A 23,435-nucleotide genomic window follows, 5' to 3' on the forward strand; every position below is an offset into this window, starting at 1 on the left:
CACGGGGGAAGTCTGAAACTACACATGAGGTCTGTCTGTGTCTTGGGCAGAGAAACACCCACAGGGTAGGACCAGCGAGGTACGGAGAAGGCCCCAGCACGGCCACGGCCCCCCACTGGGTAGCCCATGGATAGAGAAGAGACCTCCTTCTAACCACCGGCATCTGATGCAAGCAGCTAGGGAGGCATTTTCATAGGTTAAGCATATATCATTTTTCAGAAGTAAAGATCATGTCTGGTTTTGGCAAGCTCAGAAGCTCCTAGTCCCATCCCGGGCCAGATTCTCATCTGATGTAAATCTCTGGGAGAAACACGTTGTAGTTCTGTTTTGCATCAAGTGGGACTCCAGCCAGTCATTCCCCAGAGTTACCCTGGGCTTAAATCTACTACATCATCTCCATGGCAACCAGAGGCCGGCCAGCAAATGCAGTTGCCTTCTAAATCCTCTGCTAGCTTCTCTTCCCTCCCCTGTCTTCTCCGTGGTTAAGAAGGATCTCCCTCCCTTTGCCCTCACTCACTCTCACCCTCACACACCCAGTATCATTTTGTGGCCACATTTTTTTTGTTGCAACATCCTTCCAATCAGATTTTAAAATCCTCTATACAACTTTTTTTTTTTTAGAAAAAGGAATCATTAGTCATTGCTTGACAGTGGTAATTGACCTGTTTAGACAAGACCAGGCTGATTTCAGTGGGCATGGAAGCCTTGGCAAGCCAAAGTGGAATTTACCTTCAAGTCGAGCCAGCCTAATTAATACATTGTTTGAAAATGCTAGCCAGCCAGACCAGATACTGTATTTCCACCCATTCAGGGAACCAGCCTTACGGAATCCCAGAAGTCATTTCAACATCATTTATTTGTGTGTGTGTGTGTGTGTGTGTGTGTGTGTGTGTGTGTGTCTGTAAATTATACCGCTTCTATGTATTATAGCGTAATTGTGATGGAACAGAAGGAAGAGAAGAGCTTTCTAACTGTACAGATCGTGGTTGAATCCCATACTTACTACCTACTTGCTGCATAACCACTATTGGTTTAACCTCTCTGAGCCTCTATTTCCTCATCTGTAAAATGGGTCTGACAGGACGTACCTCAAAGGTTGTGAATAGAAGTACTTGTTACGAACTAGATACTTGGTGTCATCTTATTCCCCTGTCCCCTTCCCTATCCACTCCAAAGCATGTGTGTGTCCTTTTTTTTTAATTAATTTTTTATTAGTCTGCATGCTCTCAGCCTAGCAACACTCTTCTGTGTCTCTCCACCAGGGGGCACCCTCCTACCAGGGACCGAGCCCACAGTGGACACGGTGCCCGTGCAGCCCATCCCAGCCTACTGGTATTACGTTATGGCCGCCGGGGGTGCCGTGCTGGTGCTGGTCTCCGTCGCGCTGGCCCTGGTGCTCCACTACCACCGGTTCCGCTATGCGGCCAAGAAGACCGATCACTCCATCACCTACAAAACCTCCCACTACACCAACGGGGCCCCTCTGGCGGTGGAGCCCACCCTAACCATTAAGCTAGAGCAAGACCGCCCCTCGCACTGCTGAGGCCGAAGCAAGGACAGCACCCAAAACAAACAAGAAAGACTGCAGACATGTTGCCTCGATTTTGCACTTTTTTCTCCTCGCCTAGTCTCTGTGTGAACCCTCAGACATCTCTCTCTTGGGGCCCAAACCCTGTGCACTCTTATCCATCCTGACCATTATTCTTCAGTTCTTTTTTTTTTGGTCCTTTTGTTGATTCCAATCCAACCCACCAACCAACCCCAACTCTAATGTTGCATCTTGGACTGGAGAAGAGATACGCCCCTAAGCACTTCACAGCTCAAGGCTCAGCTGGTTTTCTTCCAGAGACTGGTCCCCTGATGTCCCCTTGCCTTACCCCCGCCCCCTCCCGGTGGACCGGAGGGGAGCCCTGGACCTGTGTTTGTACATAGTATACATTCTGCGCGTGTGAGTAGCTCTGTGTGTGTGTGGATGTGAGAGAGACCGGTTCATTGTCGGGGTGGGGTGGGGAGTGTGTGGGTGTGTTCAGAGAGGCCCCCCTTTTACTATTGTGTTACTTCTCCGGGGGTACATTTGATGAGAAAATAATATACTGTCCTAGTTTTGTTTACTTGGAGAAGAGGTTGAAGCTTTTTGTTGCCTTATCTAGCTCTGGCTGGCTTTCTGTTGGCTACCATTGTCATCTCCGGGCACCTAAAAACCTTGAGGCCACATGGACCGAAATGTGGCCCTTCCCATCCCCATCCCAAAACCCCATTCCCCACCCCCTGCCCCGAGAGGAAGGTTCCCTGTGCACTCAGACATGACCCCTGTCATGTCTTCTGGTGTCTTTGAAGTAACAAGATAACAGCCATTGGGTGCGAGTGGAACCACCTCTGCTTCCAGCCCTGAAGCAAATCTGTCTCATGTTGCCTTACAAAGAGAAGCTCATAATGAATGTTTAGCTGTTATCAGTTAAGTCCAATCTTGGAGTAAGTCATAGAGAATGACGTACCTGAGACTGATGTAGGGAAAGCAGTAGCTTGTTGAGAGCAGGAGGAGATGGGGGAGAGAAGGCAGAAGGAGGAGGGACTGAAATGTTCTCTTTAAGTCTCCTCGCCGGAGAGGAATCCTTGTGCCCAACCTTAAAGGGAGTTGAGTAAGACGGTTACGAACCATATCCCTTGGTATTATATCGGCCACTGTAATAGCGTTTGTAAAATACGGGGGAAAGGGATCATTTGCTTTCTTTCATGGTGTTGATCTGTGCCTGAACCTATAGCCACTAATATATAAGGCTGTCCACCTGACTTATGTGAATATGATGAGAGAATAAAGAGTAATCATTTTTTAAACGTACCAATGTGCTACCCCTTAAAGCATTTGTAGCATCTGGCAAGTCCACCCTCCTAGGCTGGCTTGGCATTTCCAGATGTTGCCTCATGGTCAGGAGAAGGTGTAATGAAGATAAATCCGTTGCTGCCCGTTTGTCCTCTAAGCAACAGGGAAAGGGATGTTGGATATAAACAGCCTAATGATAGTGTACAAAGGATAGATTCAATAATGAAGTCAATTTCATTGATAGAAAAGGCGTATTTTAACGAGATTCACAGTGTACTGGGGCTCCGCCTTGGGGGTGTTTATTTCTCTCCTTCCTGCTAGGAATCCCCGGGGAAGTATAGCATCCTCTCCAAAGAAGGTTGCCTGGACTCAAAGCTTCAGGTACCTTCTGAGAACAAAATACTAATGATAGATTTTTATTTTTATTTTTGGCTGCTTGGGAGAGAGAGACTTTTCGACATTCTTTCAGAATATCCACATCACTCCCTCTAGCACACACTCATTTTAGCATCTGGTTTGTTTCATCCTTCTGGAAGAATGGTGCTCTCCCACTCTTATTCTATTTCAAAGAGCGACTCTGTCTCAGCCACAGCAGCCCTGCCAAGAAAAGGAAAGATGAAAGGCTGGAGTATGAGCCACCTTGAGATTTCAAGAAGAATCCTAGCCCAGCTGAAGATTTCAGAGAGAAGCAGGGAGAGGGAGGAGGGGCAGGAGCCCAGGGTACCCTGTGATGACTTCCATGTCAGTCACTAAGGGCTTGTATCGCAGGTGTCCACATCCAGTCTGCACTGGGGGCCAGGCATTCCCTGAAAATGATTGGCATCCCTGTTGGAGCCCCCTGGAGCTGTGTCAGGAAATTACACCTGGAAAATCCAGCCAGTGTAGCAATTGTCTTGAGTTACCATATACCCTTGAGGATTTCCCTTCTTTAAAAGAAGACAACAACCTTTGTGAACTTGCTGTATCTTTATCTGATGCCCCTTGTGGCATCATCATTATGTACATGCCATAGTTAAGGATATGAGGCTGCTCAAATCTTTGTGAGTCCCATGATGCACTTCAGCTGGGGTTGTCATTCCATCCTCTCTCTCTCTCTCTCCTCTCTCAGCCCCAGCAACTTTCATAGTATTACCCAGGTACTATGCTAAAGGGCAGCTCTTCTACAAAATCATGCCTTGCAGCTTTAAAAAGCAAAATTCTGTATTTCATAGAGGGAGGGAGGGTCGCTCTCGCCTAAGAAAAATAGATTGGACAGGTGACTGCATGCGTGCATGTGTTTAGAGTTGCTTCAAAGAAGACAAAAAGGTAATAGCAACTAAGGAAATATAAATGAGTGAATGAATGAATTGAAGGTCTCGCTCGGGCTGCTAAAGTTTTTGCCTTAGTAGAGGTTTCATATCAACAGACCCAGGAAGGAAGCCCTGATCGCTGGGTGAAAATCCCTTCCTTGACATTGTACTGCCAATTGCTGTCCCCTAATTGCTGGCAAAGGCAGGAAAAAAAAAATCATATCATTGCCATTAACCAAACAGGATGCTTAAAATAAAGTAAAATTGTCCTTTCCGTTGTCCTACCATTTAGGGATTAAAGCCAGATTAGGATAGGAAATTAAGTCATGTTTCTGAGGTTGATACCCCATCTTTAAAAGGACCCTGTCTGGAAAAATGAAACTAGCAGGCAAGCAAACACCTAAATAATCGAAAATTACCAAAGAACAACAAGAAAACAAAACAACAAGAAAACATAAACATTTTAACTTCCTGTTCTGATCCCCTCTCCCTATAGCTGTGACAACTCTTGCATTGCTCAGTTGCCTGTGTGTCAAAATCACTTGTGGACATTGGAAACTATTTGAAAATGTATTGTTGTGGAATGTAATAAAATGATAATATTTTTATACAAACATCTGGGGTTTTTTTTCTTCCCTTTTGCCTGTGAGAACAAAGTGGAAATGTAGGCTTTGAACAAATTGATGTTTTCAGAGCCTACAGGTTGTCTGTCTTCTGAGCTACAGGGCATTTCTGTGGGCGGTGGGTGGGTTTGCTCCTTGGGGCTGAATGCCAGCTTCCCTTCCCTTTAGTTTTATTACTGCTTGTTAGGAATTTATCCAATTTGTGCAGCTGAGCCAACTTGTATGATTGGTGTGGGATTTTGCAAAAGTTGCTAAGTGCTAAATCATTCAATGTGATTTCCACAAAATTTCTCTTGATGGAAACCCCCTGGAGACTGGACTCTTATTTTCAAAGGGCCATGGGAATAATGGGACCAATGAGGCCAAAAGGTGTGCTCGACTCTATGAAAAGGTGGCGTCTTGGGCCTTGCCTACCTAATTATTACTTCTAGAGCAAGGGGGAGTTCCCATTTCTGAGCACTTTCACAGACAAAATGGAAACTTGTAGCATATTCGAGGCTCAGAGATATTCCTGACTTCATTTTGGAGCAAGTCATGAAGATAATGATAAATTACTGTGATCCTGAACTCTTATGAAAGGGACATTCCTTTAAAACTTTGAGGAGAGGGATTGGGGGAACTTATTCCAAAAGCCATGTCTTGTTGACAGGCATTTTTCTTTGGTTCTCCTCTTTGGGTTGTCAGTGATTAGTTATATAAAACTAGAGGCCTGGTGCACGAAATTCATGCCCAGCCTGCACCCTCTCGAAATCCACGGGATTGGGCCTAAACCAACAGTCGGACATCCCTCGTAATCCGGGACTGCTGGCCCCTAACTGCTTCCCTGCCTGCCTGATCGCCCCTAACCTCTCACCTGCCTGACTGATTGCCTCTAACCGCCTCTGCATGCCTCCCTGATTGCCCCTAACCTCCTCTGCCTGCCTGATCGCCCCTAACCACTCTGCCTGCCTCCCTGATCGCCCCTAACTGCTCATTGGGGGGCTGCCGGCCGGGGTGAGGGGCCGTGGTCTTCTGATCTCTGGTTGTTCTGGTCATTCCTCTGTTTTGGTCGCTGAGCTTTTATTATATTGGATATTTCAATCATGGTGGGATTCGGAGAAAAAAAAAATCTAGGAATTGCAACCTCCCCGTTGTTGAATGTTTCTAGAATGTAGTCAAAAAGAAGTTGTGGAAGAATTTTTCCACCACCCCCTATTGGTGGAGCATTTCATCAACCCAGGAGCCTTCCTCAGGGGTCTGAGAACCGTGATTCAAGGTCTTAAAGGGACATATCCAAGAGGCCCAATTTCCGCCCGAGTCCTTCTTTTTCCCTCTTTAAACCTAGGTCCAGGAAAAGATGCTCTTACAGCTATAAAACCTCCCAGTGGTGCTCAGAGGAAACGGGCTCCTGGTTTTCAGGTCTCAGAGGCAGCTCTGACAGTACAGATGGCTCCACAGATGTCCCCGTCTGTCCCGGGCAGGGAGCAGAGGAGACTGTCCATGGCGAGAGGCTCGTTTGCTCCTCTAATGACAAGCATGATTGCCCATTTTGTCTGAGTAACATTTGGCTTTCCTTTTTAAAGCCATTTGTTCCCATTAGTAAAGTATTTCTTTCAGGCAAAGACCCAGGCTCAGTCACCATTTTCCTGAGCTAGCCTGGGACCAAATTTGCCAGACTAAATTAAATGAGCCATCGTGTATGCTCCGTTAGCATTGCTGTTTTTGGAGCCCCCTTGGAGAATTCCATCCTTGCACTTCCTGCCTTGGTTCTAGCCCCAGAGCTCATTCTAGAGGAACTTTCTCTGCCCCAAAAGGAGAAAGGCTGTTAGGACTCTGATCTTAGGTGTCCACACAGCACTATAATCAGTGTGGTATTTCAGACCAAGCTCCTGCATAAATGTTGCAGAAATTGTGTTTCCATGGATCATAAATACCAGATGCCAAGGCCCCGTATGGCCTGTTTGAGCTCCTACCTGGCCCTTTATGATGCTTTAAATGAGTGTTCTTGCTGTGGAAGCGAGACCTGCCCTCCTGCCCAGGTAACTGAAGCCCCGCTGGCCTGCCGCGGCCCGTTTACTGCCCCTCCTCCCTGACTCTGCAGTGGTTTTGCACCAACATCATGGCCTTTCTGTAATCGTTGATGGAGAGGGCTTCATTGTTGAGCTTTGATTTGTCTGCGTGGTGGGCTGCACACCTGAGCCAGTCTTCAGGCCTGTCCACGCGGCTCATTTTCTCTCTAATTGTGCACATCGCTGGGCTTCTCACAGCTGTAGTTTGCCTTTCATCCACTTTAGTAACAGCCCAAAGAAAACACACAACAAATCCAACCAGCGAACACGAAGGGGAGGGGACGCCAGCTGATGGCCTTATAGTCGGCAGGGAGAGGCATCGCCTTATATAAATAAATTAAAAGCTGGAAGGGTGTAGGAATTAATGAAGCCTGACAGCTTCCACCCACTGGGGTGCGTCTAGAGGTTAGATATAAGCAGAAGCCTGCACCCTTAGAAGGCGTCAGGCCACAGGCCTCAGCCAGAGCACATTTGTACTAACTGTGGGGAGCTCTGCTTGGCCCCAAACCTTAGCAGTGAAGAGAGGCGAGGTTTGGGGGATTGCCAAAGAGCAAAACCCCTTTTAGCAAGGAATGCTGTTTTTGGAGAATAGGTACCTCAGGCAAACCAGCAAAAACCATTCTTTCCCCAAGGCTAGTGGGTGGGCAGGAAACCCAGAACCCTTCTCCTCTCTTCTGGGTGAAGTAACATTTCATGGGAGTTTGTGGGTTGTTTTTTTTTTTTTTTTGGTCACTGACCTTCAAGAGTTCAAAAAACCTTCATGCCCAATTCTGTGGTTTGGTTTGGTTGGGGTTTGTTTTTGTTCTGCATAAATGGTATCATAGCATTTTCTTTCTTTGTTGGACAACTTGCTTGTTTTCACTTGATGAAGTGTCAAGGTTACATCAGTTCACATGGACAAATTTACCCCGCCCTTTAGCTGCTGTAGAACAGTCCGTATCATGTGAAGTACCTTAGTTTATTAAGTGCTCCCCTACTGGTGAACATTCAGGTTGTGCCCAGTTTTCTTCTTGTTTAGTTTTTACTATTATAAGCAATACTAGAGGCCCGGTGCACGAAATTCATGCACAGGGGTGTGTGTCCCTCAGCCCAGCCTACACTCTCTCCAATCTGGGACCCCTCGAGGAATGTCTGACTGCTCGTTTAGGCCCGATCCCAGTGGGCAGTCGGACATCCCTCACAATCCAGGACTGCCGGCTCCCAACCGCTCACCTGCCTGCCTGATTGCCCCTAACCGTTTCTGCCTGCCAGCCTGATCACCCCCTAACCACTCCCCTGCCAGCCTGATCAATGGCTAACTGCTCCCCTGCCAGCTCGATTGCCCCTAACTGCCCTCCCCTGCTGGCCTGGTCACCCCTAACTGCCCTCCCATGCCAGCCTGGTCTCCCCTAACTGTCCTCCCCTGCAGGCCTGGTCGCCCCCAACTGCCCTCCTTTGCCAGCCCGGTCACCCCTAACTGCCCTCCCCTGAAGGCCCGGTCACCTCTAACTGTCCTCCCCTGCAGGCCTGGACACCCCCAACTGTCCTCCCCTGCAGGCCTGGTCACCCCCAACTGCCCTCCCATGCCAGCCAGGTCACCCCTAACTGTCCTCCCCTGCAGGCCTGGTTGACCCCAACTGCTCTCCCTTTCAGGCCTGGTCCCTCCTAACTGCCCTCCTCTGCTGGCCTGATTGCCCACAACTGCCCTCTCCTGTCGGCCATCTTGTGGCTGCCATCTTGTGTCCACCTGGGGTGGCCATCTTTGACCACATGGGGGCGGCCATCTTGTGTGTTGGAATGATGGTCAATTTGCATATTACCTCTTTATTACATAGGATTGCAGTGAACATCCTTAAAGTCAACTCTGTACACGTGTTTGTCTCTGATAGCATGTCTGGGTCACATGGTGTGCCTGATTTCATTTTCATACATGCTTCAGATGGCTACGGGTTTCCTTTTAAATAGACCTGTCCCCATTTGAGAGGGCAACAAGGTCGTGGACAACGGAGAGCATCCCAGGTCACACTTGCACGAGCCACATAATCTCTGTGACAGTCTCCCTTTCTCTAAAGTGGGCGGAGTGCTTACAAGAGAAGACTTTGGGTAGCTTTAGCCAAAGGGAATTTTAATCCCAGGGACTTTTAAAAAAAACACTTCCAATATGCAGAGAATGTGGGCCTGGCTGTACATGGCAGCTCACCGGAGCCGTGGCAACTGTGGCCCAGGAGTGAATTCTGTCCCTGGGTTCAGCAGGCAGAGCCCTGTTCTTCGTGATTAATGAGTTCCACTTGGTTTACTCAAAGAGTGGCTGTGCTATGCCTTGCTGTTATTTATTTATGTTTTCTACTAAAAAATTCATGTAAAACCATCCTTTAAGGTCAGTGCACAGTACTATGCTGCAGACTAAAATGTTCCAGCTGCCACAAGTAGGTCTACATGCCAACCGAGATTCTCCAGTCCTTGGGCTGAAAGGTGGTGTCCAACTTCCTTCAGAGGAGGTTCGGGCTGGTGGGACCCGAGGAAAGACAGCAGGCGATGAGGCTGTTTTCTAGTGGGAGGTTTATATGTGCAGGCAAAGCCACTAGCCCCAAATGGCTCCAGGCAGGAGTGGCAAATGGGAGAGAACACAAGGGACCTGTTAGTTCCAAACACCGTTTCTTCCAAGAGCACTACCCTGTTTCTACCAAGCACTAAGACAAAGGGGTCATGAAAATGGGACTCTGACTCTGAGCATAATGGATCGTTTCTACAGCCGTATATGGGCTATGTGGTCTTCTAGGACCTGCCAAAAATCCGGGATTGCTGGTTCTTGGATCTGGGGCTTGAGTAGATACTCCGGATGGCTCAGGGGGGAAAGCAGCATAAGCTCCAGGGGTGGGTGAGCTAGAGACGTCACCACGCACACAAGCCTTGTGTTGCCTTCTGTGTATACTTGTGCAAAATTGAACCCTTTTAATATCATTAACTAACATACCCACAAGCAAAGGCTCTGATCCGGAGCTGGAACGACAGTATGCCGTGTCTTGGCCTTTGACCACAGCAATTTTTCTCGGGCAGCAGGACTCATTAGCAGGACACGTGGACTAGAGTTCTCTGTGCCTTGTTAGAGAGCAGCCAGCTCCGGTAATGATGGGAGTGCAGGGAAAGCTTTGAGCCGGAGGTGGCCTTGACCAGAGTCCTGTTCTCAGCCGGCCTGCTGGTTTGAGACTCTATTTTAGCACAGACTGTTAAAGAACTGTTTTGTCCCTCAGCAACTCCCTACTGCCACCAAGGAGCTGGTAAAGGGGACATAAAGACCTCAGGGGCCCATGTAAGCTTCCTCATTGCTTCTCTAGGACAGTTCTGACAGCTGGTACTAAAATAGGAAGATAGTCATTAGGACCTAGATGGGCGTGAGATGAGAGCATCAAAGGAGACCTGGGGTGCCTCATAGGCCTTGGCCAAATGCAGACAAGAATGTGAGCTCACTAGTAGTCTCACAAGAAGCCCTGGGCCCACACCATAATCACCATCTGCTTCACAACTCCTGAGAGGGCCATCGTCCCCTCCTCTTTCCCCAAGGAGGTCTCTCTCCACCCCTGCGTTTGCACCAGGTGTTCATCTCCAGCCTGCACCTTCCTCCCTCTTGGTGGCCCCCGTCCCTCTCCTCTGACATCCTTACACTTGCCCTGCCATCCCCCCACCAAAACCTTCTCCCAGAAAAGCATGGATCAGATTCCTTCACACAAAGGCTTAATTGCTTAGTTCCTCCAACTGGTTGCATTCTCTGAGGAAACCAAACCTAGAGTCGGAGGAATTTATTATTCTATTATTCTCTAATTACACAATTGCATTGGTCGCCAGCAAGCTTCTGTGGAGATCACCTCTTGAACAGGTAAAGAGAGGTACCTTTCTGGAACACCTAACATCTTATCTCAGAATCATTCATTCATTCTTGTGTTCAGAAGAGCTGTCCAGCTTCTTAGTAACCAGCTCTCTTGGTGAGGTGTATGTGTAAGAGACTTCTTTCAAGAACCTGTGGAATCATATGGAGCAATCTTTTTTTTTTTAATATATTTTATTGATTTTTTACAGAGAAGAAGGGAGAGGGATAGAGAGTTAGAAACATCGATGAGAGAGAAACATCGATCAGCTGTTGTATGTGCCCACACTGGGTTATGTGCCCGCAACCAAGGTACATGCCCTTGACCGGAATCAAACCTGGGACCCTTGAGTCCACAGGCCGACGCTCTATCCACTGAGCCAAACCGGTTAGGGCCATATGGAGCAATCTTTAAGAAGACATCCTTTTTGACATGTCTTCTTACAGAAATGGAGAATGTCTCGAATTTTTCAAAGACCTAGAGCGTTATTCAGCAAACTCATTAATCAACAGAGCCAAATATCAACAATACAACGATTGAAATTTCTTTTGAGAGCCAAATTTTTTAAACTTAAACTTTTTCTAATGCCACTTCTTCAAAATAGACTTGCCCAGGCCGTGGTATTTTGTGGAAGAGCCACACTCAAGGGGCCAAAGAGCCGCATGTGGCTCGCGAGCCACAGTTTGCTGACCACTGACCTAGAGTAAAGAAGAGGCTCCAGAATTGCCCTCTGTCCTCATGGCTGGGTTTTCCCAGCCCACGCAGTTGTGAAGCCCATCTTTATAGCTAACCATTTCTCTGACTGTATTTTTCTTATTTCCACGCCATTGTTGGGGCTCGGTGGAGCCATTCTGGCCTCAGCTGCTCATCTGCCTCCACACTCAAAAGCATTATTAGGTCATTTTACAGCCTTCTCATTGCAGTTGCTATTTCCAATCCTTTTTAGTGTTTCCTCCTAGTTATTCAACTAAAAATAATAAAAAATAATGGCTAAATTCAGGTTCAGACTCTTCCAATATCTCAAACCAAGCCCCCTTTTCCTTTCCAGCTTGAAACTATTTGAAAACTCCAAAAAACATTTCTTTTCCATGATTTTCATTAGATTTGGCTCTAGCCTACGAGATAATAACCCAGGATGAAGGATCTTTTGGTGGTATTTCTAAACGCAAGCCAAACCCAGCAAGGGGTGAATGGCTCGCAAGTAGCCTGACTCTGGAGCAGCTTTGGCAAAGTTTAGATTAGCATCTGAACCTTTGGCTTCTTGTAGCAACTGGGATGAGCAAACCAAATTAGGGAAATTGAGTACGTAGTGAGGAGGGGGGTGCACCTTTAGCCAATGCTAAATTAAACACTTTGGAGGGCCAAGAAATATCTCCTAGTCCCTCATTATTTCCCATTTATTTTGGTCTGAGTGTTGTATCTCCTGCTGGGATCAAAACAGAGTGGCTGAGAGAATTTTTTAAGGCTACTCCCATCTAAACAATCCAGTGATTTAGCTGGCTCAGGGGGGTTGGGAACGTGGAATCAAATTCAACAAGAGCTCGAAGTGGCCAAGAGCTTATCCCAAACAAATCATAGGCCCCAAACAAGGTGTTGACAGTGTGGCTTGCTCTCAGTTCCACTGCTGATTGGTTCAACGATTTATTGCATTTTTCTACCCTCCTTCCTCAATTTCTTCCTCTTTAACATAGAAGCGATGACACCTGGTACCTGTGAAAATGAATGGTTTCAGTGATTTTCGGTGTAGAAGAGCCTCTTGGATCTTTGCTTTAAAGCTGCCTGCAGTTTGGTGGGTTAAGTGGAGGGGTTAAGGCTGGCTTCCTGGGACATTTTATCAGCCCTGCCTCAGTCAAGGTGGAGGCCTGAAAATTGGGGCACACTTACCCACGTCGTCAGTTCCCGGATTGCCAGTTGGCAGGACTGGTTCCTAAGCCTAATGAGCAAGTATTGAAAACATAGAAGCCCATGGCTCCCATTTGTCTGTCCTTTCATGGTCCTCTCTCTCCACGCACACCTTAAGATTGATGCCTTCGGGGAGCAGCCACGTAAGGAGAGGACCGGTTGGGTGAAGGTGGGGGCAGAGCAGTGTGCGGCCATGGAGCCCTTTTCTGTAGAAGCCGCCTTGTCTCCTTCAGCCAGCAGCCCTGTTCAGAAAGCATGCAGCAGAAGGGCCCTCAGAGCTCTCTTATTTTTTGTCCAGAAAGATGATAGAGTTGTAGAGTAGGAAAGGTCCGTGGTTACTCTACAGAGGAGCAGACAGAGATTCGGGGAGGTCAGTGCCTTGTCCAGGTGCTCACACCTGGGGCAGTAGCAGAACTCAGGCATGAAGCAAGCCATCTGGCCCGGCCTGTGTGACTCAGTGGTTGAGCATCAACCTATGAACCAGTAGGTCACGGTTCAGTTCCTGGTCAGGGCATATGCCCTGGTTTCAGTCTCGATCCCCAGTAGAGGACATGCAGGAGGCAACTGATCAATGGTTCTCTCATCATTGATGTTTCTCTCTCTCTCTCCCTCTCTTTTCCTCTCTGAAATCAATAAAAATAGTTTTTTGAAAGAAGCAGGCAGTCTGTTCCTAGGCTGTCCCCAGTCCACTACTCTTCCATATTCCCTTCAGGTACAGAGTGGATGGCCCTTGGGGTGTCTCTGCTACACATTCTGGATGGCAAACCTGTCCTAGGCTTCAACCAAGCCTCTCAATCCACTGCTCAGAGTAGGCATGGAAGGGACACTCTGGAGAACCCGTGTAGTCAGTGTCCTGAAATGATCTGTGCACAAGTGACCCTGGGATGGACTATCTGACATCATTTATATAAAAGTAGACAGTGGTTTGGCGACTAACTCTCTCCGCAACCCTGTGAAGCTCCCTGTACCACACAGAATGTACACAGAACAATGTCAATGCCAGTACACTCACAGTAGACCACAGCAGAGCGGAAGTGGTGAAAGTGAAGGTCACAATTTTTCTATAACAGAAAAAGAAACTAACTCCAAAGGATCTTCGTTTAAGAAAGAAAGAAAATGAGGGAGAAGAGAGCAGGGAGCGAGGGAGAGAGAGAGAGAGAGAGAAGGAAGAACTGTGAGAGAAAGCATTCTTGTTTGAGGCCTAAATCATGCTCCGTGGGGAATTTCCCGGTGCAGGTTGGAGTGTCTGGGGTGTTTCCTCTGCACAGCATGTGTGGTCTTATGCCACCAGGCAGTGTTCCAGACCCCTTGGGGCAAACATCTCTTAGACTGGGTTCGATTCTTAACTAGGTATGGCTGTTCACCCTTCCTGCCATCGTATTGCGATCTACTGATAAGGACACTGGAGAATATTTGACTTTTCTAGGGGGAAAGGAGTTCCTGAAACAGTCCAGTGGATGTTTAATGACTCTTGCTCTGAAAAATCAGGAAAATGGGAGATAGATGAGACCTTGAATCACTCATCACTGTGTACCTAATCCACCTCTTAGTGATGCTAAAGAAAGAACTCCTGGGGGAGCAAGAGGACTTTCAGCCTGAGGTTCAAGGTCCATATAAAAATGGCCATGGTTAGTTGGATTGCGGTTTTGTTTTAAGAAGGCTCACTGGATTGCTCCAACTCTACTAAAATCCCTTCTGGTCAACATGAGCCCTTCTCCCTCTCACTGTGCTGGTCTGCAGCAGCGGGTGCAGGGAGAGGGGACAGACCTGGCTCTCGGGTAGGGAAGTACAGGGTGGAGGATTTGTGGCAGGGCAAGGCAATCTCTTTGAATTCCTCAAAGAGACTCTGATAAAAATGAATTTGAGCCCCAAACCAGGAACTCAGTGTATGAGTAAAAAGCTTCAAGTGCCATGTTTGAAACCATCCCTACAACCTCCAGCCCCCATTTTGCAGCTTAATTCTGAAGCGTCCTCCTCCTCACTCCCGGGTTTCTTTCCTGGCCCTGGCCCAGCCTCCTTTGCCCAATCCCCACCCTGTGCTCCAGTAGCAGTAGGCGTCCCCTGCACAATGCCCCCCTTTCTTGTACACTATTTTGTCATGGGTGAGTCTTTGCTTCCCAACCACACAGGCCTTGATTACAGACACCTGGTCCCATACATCTTCATTTCCTGAAGTCCTCAATATGGTTCCTGGGCACCTAGTAAACCCTCTTAATAAGTGTTTTGATTGGTTAGTTAGCCAATTAATGAAGAACAATTTAAATCTGCCTTTCCTCTTTGAGTAATGCCTATTAGAGAAAATGTGAAGCCCCAAGTTTCAGATTGCCACATCTTCTCGTTCATGAGAGATCTTCATTAGTTCCCATCAAGGTGGTGAGCCATTGATGCACGTAAACCTCGGGAGGGTGTGTATCCAGGCGACTAGGATCCAAGACCTTTATTTCTGTAAGGATGGGGTAATGATGATGTGGAGGCAATTGTAGTGTCCTGCCCAAACCCAGAGAACTTGAGAGCGGACGAGGGGAGGAGGGCTCTCCTCTGGCCCTGATGCAGTACTGAACGTCAGAATTTAGGCTTTGCAGTCGGATTGGCCTGAGATTGAACCCCTACAGGGGCCCAAAAGGAAATAGGGTCATGTAAGCACAAAGGTTAAAAGTGCAAGTCATGTGGGTGGTAAGATCCATCCCTGACCTGTGTTCTCCTAAATGTGTGGCCATTCTGCTTTTCCTCATCCATCTGACACTCATAACCACTCCCTACAACAGAGTCCTGGCAGGTTCTCTTCAAGTTTTTCCTCATTTAAAAAAATCCAAAAACAAAATTCCAGGTCCCTAGACCCCATGTTTTTTTGTGTTGTTTTTGTTGTTGTTGTTGTTGTTGTTGTTATCTTCCTCACTTCTCAAGCTAGGTCTCCTTCCCAGGGATGTGCTGCCTCCACTCTCTGGCTTGAGTTCCTCACTCATTACTTCCTCCTCCAAACCCTTGCCTTTTCTTTGCTAGAACTACAGGAACCTGGTGGAACCATACTCCTTGCTGCCAACGGGCTGAGGTTTACCTACTAGACTCAACATAAAAGGAAGGTGGCATGTGAAGGTCAAAGAGGATTTTGAGAAAGAAAGCTCTTAATCAAACCCAGATATCAAGAATATTAGCAAAGGGACTAGAGAAAATTGCTATCAAATTGAATTGTTTTTGTACAAATGTTCCCTTTATTTGGGTTTTCCCCAGTGGGCCATTCTTTCTTTAGGGCTTGGTGAACAGATGCATGTTTGAAAATGTTGATTAACTTATCCTCTTTTCAACCCCTTCCCACTCACCCAAACTGCTGGAAGCAGTCAAAAGCCAAGTCAAGCCTATGTGTTCTTCACCTTAAGTAGCCTTTAATTATCCAGGTTCAGAACTATCAGCCACATCTAGGCAATCAATTTCACAGACCAATCTCATTGGTCCAATTTCTTAGAAATGGAACAATTCTTAGGAGGTCATCTCATCCAGTCCTCTGCCTCCAGAGACAAGAGGCTGTGATCTCCTGGGACAAAATGTTATAGTTATCACCACCCTCTTACCCTTTTTTCTTTAAGATTCAGGCAACCTCCACCACTTTCCAGACCATCATCAATAGTGTCCTCAGAGTTCTTCTCTGAGGGTGTGAGATGGAGCAAGATGGCAGTCTAGCCTCCAAGAACTCATCACATCCTTTGTGAAGGCCAAGTACCTAAAAGCAAGAACAGGATTTGGCCCAAATCTCACAGATAGGAGCCCCACAATTTTTGTTCTAGGCTCATTTATAGTCTCATCCAATGTTCTGCATCTTTTAACCGTGAAGGTATTAAGACCTCTGAGCATCAAAACCATTAATGGTTGGAAATGTGATGGCTTTCTCCCTTTCTCCCTTTCTCCCTTTCTTCCATGTTTGTTTTATTTTTCATAAGGTTAAGAAAAATCTCCAGGTTGACTTTCACAAGTTTGATTTGATCCCTATGACAGACACCACCTGCCTCTTATTGATTCGTGTCCACGTCTTCCTTCCAGGGAAACAGTCTGCATTGTAGAGGCCTGGAGAATAATGCAGGGGATGGGCACCGAGGCAGGGAGGCTGGCACAGCCTGCAGGTGCCAGTTGCTGTGCTATAAACATGCCAGGAGCAGGCTGGATTTATGGAGGATTGGTGCCAATGGCATCGATCCTTTCAAGTGGGGTCTTGGCACCTTGTTTTGTGCATCTCTTCTGGGCGACCAAGGGGATGAGAATGCGCTTTAGCACTTTTGCCAGAGATGAGGTTGTAACGTGATTACAACTAGCACCTCCAAGACAAGTCTGAATTTTATGTGTGGCCGTGATAGCTGGATCTTCAGTTCAGGTCATGGTCAAGTAGACCTTCCCTGAGATGTTGTGCTGATCAAGGAGAAGTTCAGACTGGTCTGAAGCTCTTTTTATTCCTTTTGTTTGATACTTTAGCTATTTAGTGTTTGGGTTTTGTGGTAAGCCTTGATTTCTGCATATCAATTTACAGTGCTGACTTCAAGGTTGTCCTCCTGACTTTGGGCTGAATAGAACTCTCAAAGGGCCACATACATTCACTTGGTGCCATTTGCTGACAGCTGGAACAAGCATAATTAACTTGTGAGATTGGAAGAAGTGATAAGACCCTGTTCTTCACAACATATTTGATTCTCTTTTTTAATGTTTTTCCATTTTAGACAGGTAATTTTATTGGCTCTGATTTCTATAAGATGGACAGCATAGTGAATAGAAAAACCTGTATTACCCCCTTCCCCAAAATATTATCATAAAAAAAGAAAAAGATAGTGATAATACTGGAGAAAATTCAGAGTAAATTAACTCAGCTGTATTCAAGACTGGGCTAGTCAGATTGGATGCCCATGTTTGACATGTTTGATCTATTCTAAACTGAAGAAAGCCAATAGAAAAATAGACGGGAAAGGAAAGATGGGAGATATTAGCACAGATATGTGAAGGAGAATAGGCATGACATTCTTTCCAATTCTACATCTACATTGAAGCATATAATGATGGAACATGACTTCCTTAAATTACCATACATTTATTTATTTGAAATCCAGAGGAGAAAGACTCTTGTACTTTGTGTCCACTTAGATGCATCATCGTATAAGGAGGGTCAGCATGTTATACTAGATGAACAACACAGTCATGACAACCGAGGATGGACATGCAATGTCGTTGAAGTTGCCTTAGACAAAAGTCAGACCTATATTGCTAATGAATAACAATCATTATAAAGACACAAATGAGGATTTACCTGGCACTAAAGACCTTTCCTGTTGTTTCTGTTCTTCTGGTTACTGGATGTAAAGATAGATCCTTTGAGGGGAAATGCTCCGTTAATATGCCTTTTACATGATCTAGAAGCAGATGGGATGCTTGAGCTGCCAACATATCGAGGAGTCGTTCTCAGAAAGGTCGAGTCTCTGCCTTGTAGCCATGGTGATAGAACTGGTTATAACTTGATTTGTTTGTTTCCTTTTTCATTACAGTGGACATCCCAGAAATACATGGGAGAGAGGGCTATGAAGATGAAATTGTTGGTGAGTATTACTATGATTTAGCAGATAATCATGAAATTCAAGTTTGGCTATAAAGATGTACTAAAGAGGGCCAGAAACCACCAATTGCTCTGTCAAGGTCAAATTTAAAGTTTAGAAAGTATATCGAGTCCCTTCTGCCTAATCTGAAACAGGTCCCCTACTTCGGGCAACTTTCAACATTGATGGACTTCAAATCTGGAGAAACTCTTGAAAAGTGAAGGCCAGGGTCCTCTACAGGAATCACTGCTTGAACCCATTAACCTCCTTCCAAAAAGTGCCTAAGTAAATGAGCGTCAGCGTGAATACCCTCCCAGGCCTGCTGTGGTTGCCAATTCCTTGGCATGTAGGGACCCTTCTCACACTCTCCAAAACTCCAAGTTGGGACTTACTGCAAGATCTCTGTTTCTTTCTCACACTGCCCAACCCGTGTTTTCATTTTATTTCAAGCTCTGTTTTCCCACTTCAAGCACATACTTCAAGAGGCTGAAGTGAGAATCCCGACTAAAGGGCCACTGAGTAAACATGTAGATGTCATTTCTTCCCTGGGCTCAGAGCAGCACAGGTCTATCCGGACTTCTCTGAGTGCCAGAGCTGATCTCCAAGAGAGATCACAAAGGTTCCCCTCGGAGAACAGCTTTTAGACCTAGATTGATGCATTTAAGAAGAGCAGTTTATAGAGCAGCTGCTTTTTTCACCCGACCTTAATCAAACACTTCAAGTGTAGTTATAGAAACAGAGTGACTAATCCAAACAGCACCTTGTTAACTGAACGCAGACTCTGCCTGCAAATCCAGTGTAAGGCTCCTTTTATGGGCAAAGCTGCGCAACGGGCCTCCACGGAGAGGCTGCAGTGGATCAAGCAACGAGCACTGACGGGGAGAAGGAGGAGGGCAGGAGGGTGCAGGAAGCCTGCGAGGCCCAGTGCAACTGCTTGCAGACTCTGGAACCCTGAGTGAGTTACCTAGTCACCTAATTTCTTAAAACCTCAGTCTCATCATCTATATCTATAATAATAAAAGCGTAATATGTTAATTAGACCAGACAGCTGAACGACCTTCTGGATGACCTTCTGGACGAAGCCGGGGCTGAGGCCGAGCCCCTATATATACATATACATATACATATACATATACATATACATATACGTATACGTATACGTATACGTATACATATATCTCACCCTGCTTTCTTCATGGAATTATCAGGAAATCCCACAAAATAAGCCATGGGTGTCGTCATGCCTTGACCACACTGGGTGGCTTAAACAACAGAAGTGTATTTCTCATCATTCTGGAGACTGGAAGTCCAAGATCAAGGTGTCAGCCGTGTGGGTTCCTTCTGAGGGCTGTGAGGGGGAATCCGTTGCAAGCCTTTCTCTTTGGCTTGTGGATGGCCATCCCTATACCCACATGGCAGTCTGCCATCTCGGGCTGTCTCAAGTTTCTCCTTTTTATAAGAATACCAGTCACACTGAGTTAGGGCCCACCCTATTTCAGCTTGATTACCTCTGTAAAGCTCGTATCTCCAAATAAGGTCACACTCGGAGGTTCTGGGATTTAAGACTTCAACATATGAGTCTGGGGAAGGGACATAATTCAACCCATTAGTAAGGTAAGACGGATGTCGAGTGAAGTCTGGTGGCTTGGAAAACATCTGCTGCTTGGATGGCCAGGAATGCTAGACAGACACTCTTCCTGTGAGAAGTCTCAGCCCGTCCTTCGATTTAACTTGAAGCCCTTGGAAGTCAGGGATGAGGAGGCAAAGAAGGAAGGGTGCGCAGACACAGGGCCATCCCAGGGGCTCCAAAGGCGCCCTGAAAGTTCTGTTATAATATGTATTTACTCAGCATGAGTGAACTTATTTAAGTCCCAAATACTTAGACTATACTCACTATGTGCTGGACACTAACCACTTTATAAATATTCATGTAGTTCACCTAGCAACCAAGTGAGGTAGACTTTATTAATATCCCCATTTTACAGATGGGAGAACTGAGGCAAAGCGAGGTTAAATAACTTTCCCAAAGTTACACAGCGAGGCTGTAGCGGGGCTGGGCTTTGAAGCCAAGCAGTGTAAGTCCCGGCTTCCTACCCACGCTCTGAAGAACCTCTGGGCTGGGCTGGGGAGGCTCAGGTATTTCGCCCCCAAAGAAGCATTGCCTGCAATCTGTCCTGTGCTTCCTGTCCTAGATGAGTACGAAGTGGACTGGAGCAACTCTTCTTCCTCGACCTCAGGGTCCGGCACCCCTTCGGCCGACAAAGAGAAGAGCTGGCTCTTCACGCTGGATCCCATCCTCATCACCATCATCGCCATGAGCTCGCTCGGCGTCCTCCTGGGGGCCACGTGCGCCGGGCTCCTGCTCTACTGCACCTGTTCCTACTCGGGCCTGAGCTCCCGCAGCTGCACCACGCTCGAGAACTACAACTTCGAGCTCTATGACGGCCTCAAGCACAAGGTCAAGATGAACCACCAGAAGTGCTGCTCCGAGGCATGACGGATTGCACCCAAATCACATCTGACGTTTCATTCCAGCGAGAGGGGCTAGGGAAGATTACAATTTTTTTTTCCCTTTGGAAACTGAATGCCATAATCTCGATCAAACCGATCCAGAATTACCGAAGGTGTGGACAGGACAGGCGGGCAAGTCGAGGAAGGAGGGAGATGCAGCTGCATTGGGGCGGGGGGTGGGGGGGTGGTCACGACCCACCTAGCACCGCGGGGGGGCCAAGTCATTGCTGGGACAAAGACGGTAGCTCATCTCTTTGGGGTCACAGTTCTCTTTTGTTTGTGAGTTTGTTGTTGTTATTATTATTATTATTATTATATTTTATTTCTTTGGTCTGTGAGCAACTCGAAGAGGCAGGAGAGAATGACTTCTCTAGCATAGAAGCAGATGGGGATCACTATTCTCTGCTCTCTGTTTCTAATCAACACTTGAAAAGCAAAGGGTCTCTTCACACTTTCCACCTTTAGGGGGAAAATCTCAAAAAACAAGCCGCGCAGCTCATCCCGTCTTCTGATCTTCTCATGACTTATGGGATCTGCTGTGGCGAAGGCCCTGCCGCCGACCCTGCGCGCTGCCGTGCCCAGTCCTAGCATTTACAGAGGATTTCGTTGCCTTTAACTTTTTTATCCAGGGGAAAATTGCCATTTTAGGGTCAGCACGAACAGCTCTTTCCTACATGCGATTTAAAACAAACCAGAAAGGAAACTTCACACGTCAAAATCCGCGGAAGCACCTCCATGTTAGACGTGGACGAGCCTTAACAAGCTTTGTGAATAGGAGCCATTCAGACCAGGATGTATGGCTGTGGGGCTCCTTACGGGGCCTCTGGGGGTGGTTCTGCTTTTTCTTTCCCCTCCTCCTTGTTCTCCTAAGACATGGACACACACACACACTCATGCACGCACCCCCCACAGTTGTCTCTAAGCCCCAGGAAAGGCCTCGTTTGATAGTCTCAGAGGTGGGGTGGGGAGACACAGGCTCTGTTTTCTGTCGGTGCGATGTGCCTGGTGCGCCCCGGGTGGAAAGGAGGTAGTGGAGAGGGAAAAGAAGTCCAGCCCCTGATCGTGTGATGGCAAAGGCTGAGCAGACCGTACACAGAATCTTGATGAGTCAGCCTCTCCAGGAGTAAACGTTGATCTCTTCTTGGGGTTACGGCCACCACCTCCACCTTTCAGGAAAGTCGGGCCAGGATGTAAGGGTGTCTCGCCGGAAGTCTGCAAGCACTGTGAACCAAAATGCTGGCCACCCTGTCTGAACCCCAGAGAGACCGATGTTCTCTCACACACATACACGCACCAATTCATGTGTTTTTTTAATTAAGTGCCTTGAAAAAGTGAAGAAAAATGTATTTTCCCTCTATGTCAAAATCAGTGAATATCACAAGTTAAGGCATTCCTTCTTCCCTAACCCCAGTGGCTCCCCGCCCAGCCCCCCCACCTCACCGCTGACCTACAAATGGAATGAGCCCTGCTGCCCAAGTGGTAGTCAATGCCCAGATGACTCTCAGCTGCTCCAGAAGGGGCCGCATCAGGAATGGATGAACCTGTGCGAAGGATAGGATTGTCCGCGTCAAGATCCAAATCTGATTTTGTAGTAACGCCTAAGGTTTACTTACCTGTGTGCTGGTTGAAACTCAACCAGTGTGCCCAGCCTGTCGCAGAAACTGTCAGACCATTTTTGCTGCTATGGTCACCCCCAGTCTCATGTGTCTCATACCCAGGTGAAAGGGGAAGGGTGAATGGGGCCGGCAGGTCCTGTCAATGTTAACTCATGGAAATGCTGGTTCAAATAGGAACGTCACCATGTTTTGTGTGCAGAGAGGGAGACTCATGCCGACAGCTATTTATTCCTACGTGTGTGTGTCTGTGCCACCTTTGAGTTCTCTGTATCTACTGTGTATGTGAATGGTCACGTGGGACTAAGTGGTGTTGTTGTGACTTTGACTCTGACCGAGTGCCTGAGTTAACTGCTGATCTCAGCACTCGCTGGCACAGTGGTAGTTAGAGGTGAAAAGTAAAGCCGTCAAGCCCGAGGGCTTAGCTTGAGGCCCACCCGGAGCTGGGCGTCCAGCAGAAGCAAGTGTTTAAGTAGCCTACCCTCCTCTTCGCCTTCCCGTGTAGCTCCGTGTTCAGGAAGCTAGCAAGTCCTGGGGATTTCCAGGAGCAGCCTGCAGAAGAAGTTCAAATGTCTACTCTGGGGGGCTGGCTGTCTCATGCCCAATGGACCATGTTATAGCTCCCCAAAGACCAGCCCTGTCTCCAGCCTGCAGTTCACCTTTAAGTTACGTACAACTCAGCCTGCATCCCTCTGTATCCATGTTCTCCGTGAAGCCCCAGGTGGGCCCTGAATGCTGAACAAAAGCAGGCTCCCCAGGGCTGCGTGTAGATACCTCACCAATGATGGAGGCTGGTCTCTGGCGAGACAGAAAGAAAGGGGGGCCCGATTATAACTTGGCCAGCGGGCACTCTGGTGCATTTGTCGTCTCCATCTGCAGGTGGGCTGGCTGATCCGTCTCCTTAAGTCATTCCCTTTGGGAAACCCAACTCACAGTATTGATCTCCTTTTTTTGCCTTGTACTGAATGACACATTACCTCCACGCTCTCCCGGACTAGACGGTCCACAGGGCCACAGGGTTGCTTTCTCTCTTAGGTGGGAATGAGGAGTTGATAGGGATGAGGGTCCAAGGAATGAGCATGAATGGCAAGAAAAAAAGGGGAGAAGTTAAACCATCACACAGGTTAACTTTTCCAAGGTTTGCAGTTAAAGGTATTCGACCATTCGCTGGCTGACTCTCAACTGCTGAGAGCCAGATCACGGGAACTTGAGAGCTTTTACT

At 47.3% G+C, this 23,435-nt stretch overlaps 1 protein-coding gene across 5 annotated transcripts in view; it reads left to right on the forward strand.

Moving 5' to 3' along the window:
• The window catches only part of NRP2 (neuropilin 2), a 118,493-nt gene extending 97,775 nt beyond the window's left edge, over positions 1-20,718 (forward strand). For 3 of the 5 annotated variants that reach the window (XM_080671073.1, XM_080671074.1, XM_080671077.1), the window contains 2 exons: positions 18,042-18,092; positions 20,282-20,718. In XM_080671073.1, the coding sequence (XP_080527199.1) occupies positions 18,042-18,092; positions 20,282-20,586 (356 nt within the window). In that variant the 3' untranslated portion in view covers positions 20,587-20,718. Of the gene's footprint in view, positions 1-1,262; positions 4,717-18,041; positions 18,093-20,281 lie in introns of those variants that run through there. The other 2 variants (XM_080671075.1, XM_080671076.1) reach the window with 2 other exon arrangements.
• Positions 20,719-23,435: the final 2,717 nt, after the last annotated feature.

This window comes from Plecotus auritus (genome assembly GCF_963455305.1).
Source record: "Plecotus auritus genome assembly, chromosome: 5".
NCBI lineage: Eukaryota > Metazoa > Chordata > Mammalia > Chiroptera > Vespertilionidae > Plecotus > Plecotus auritus.